At 38.5% G+C, this 1005-nt stretch overlaps 1 protein-coding gene across 1 annotated transcript in view; it reads left to right on the forward strand.

Annotated features, from left to right (window-relative positions):
• Nucleotides 1-235: 235 nt before the first annotated feature.
• LOC137967362 (uncharacterized) overlaps nucleotides 236-1005 on the forward strand; it is an 8194-nt gene continuing 7424 nt past the window's right edge. The window contains exon 1 of the mRNA XM_068813896.1: nucleotides 236-425. Within this exon, the coding sequence (XP_068669997.1) occupies nucleotides 396-425 (30 nt within the window). The 5' untranslated portion in view covers nucleotides 236-395. The remainder of the gene's footprint in view (nucleotides 426-1005) is intronic.

Genomic DNA, 1005 nt, shown 5'->3' on the forward strand with positions numbered 1-1005 from the left:
TAGTCGCGGCGATCCGGGCAACACACACGTGCATTTTTAAATTATTAATAAAAAGAAATCGCGAACAACTTCTTTGTGCCAAAAACACAACGCGACTCAAAGAACAAAAAAATTCGGATGCTACCCGCAGGACCTGTTTCTTCCAATCACGAAACAGGGAGGCGCACAAAAAATGGACAGGTTTAATTTCAAATCATAATAGTTTTCTTTTTGAAAGTGTAAAGGATTTTGAACGCTTTGGTCTGCAACTTCGAGACTTAATGCAGGATTCGCTTCGATGGCCTGCAAAATGTAGTAGCCTATTCTACCCATATTTGGGCGGCGTTTTTAATTTCATTGATAATTTGTAAACAATCGAATGAAAGTCACTTTTAAATCCAAGTTTCCCAGTCAAGATGGCTGCGTTCATGTTACGGAGTAGAAAGGTACGTTAGTCTTTCCGGACATCTTTAAAGGGTAAGCTCATTCGTCCGTAACTTAGAACTACTTTATTGCAAAACATAGACAGACGTATTGTTGTAAACTCTAAAAAATATATCGAATCTTGTTCATCGATTTAGTTTAGTAAGGATTTGATTTACCAAGGGAGGATCGACTTCAAGTTCTGCTCGTGTTCACAAGCAGTGGCAATCTTCTCGCGATGCGTGTTAACTGTAACAGAAAGTGATGAATTTCAAACTTTCACCTCAGTGTTTCCTTTGATTCACTTAAAATTAAGCAAACGAATATTGTCGACTCTGAATTCAGACGTTTTCTTTTGTTAACTGTTTGTGTTGCTTTAATGGCATTAAATTTATAAACATTTGCATCCCAAATTATTAAAGCGCGTCACATGTAAGGGTCAACGCTCAAATTTGCCTGTTTCCGTGAAAAAAAGATATATTGTGATCTTATTCTCTGGGTATTTGCCCCTTGTTCTCCGGAGATTCCCCAATTCAGACTTATATCCCCCGGGCAGATCGTAGATAGACGAGCTGAGTGCGGCAGGTGAATTGATCAATTTGT

The sequence above is a fragment of the Montipora foliosa genome, chromosome 8 (genome assembly GCF_036669935.1).
Source record: "Montipora foliosa isolate CH-2021 chromosome 8, ASM3666993v2, whole genome shotgun sequence".
Classification (NCBI taxonomy): Eukaryota; Metazoa; Cnidaria; class Anthozoa; order Scleractinia; family Acroporidae; genus Montipora; species Montipora foliosa.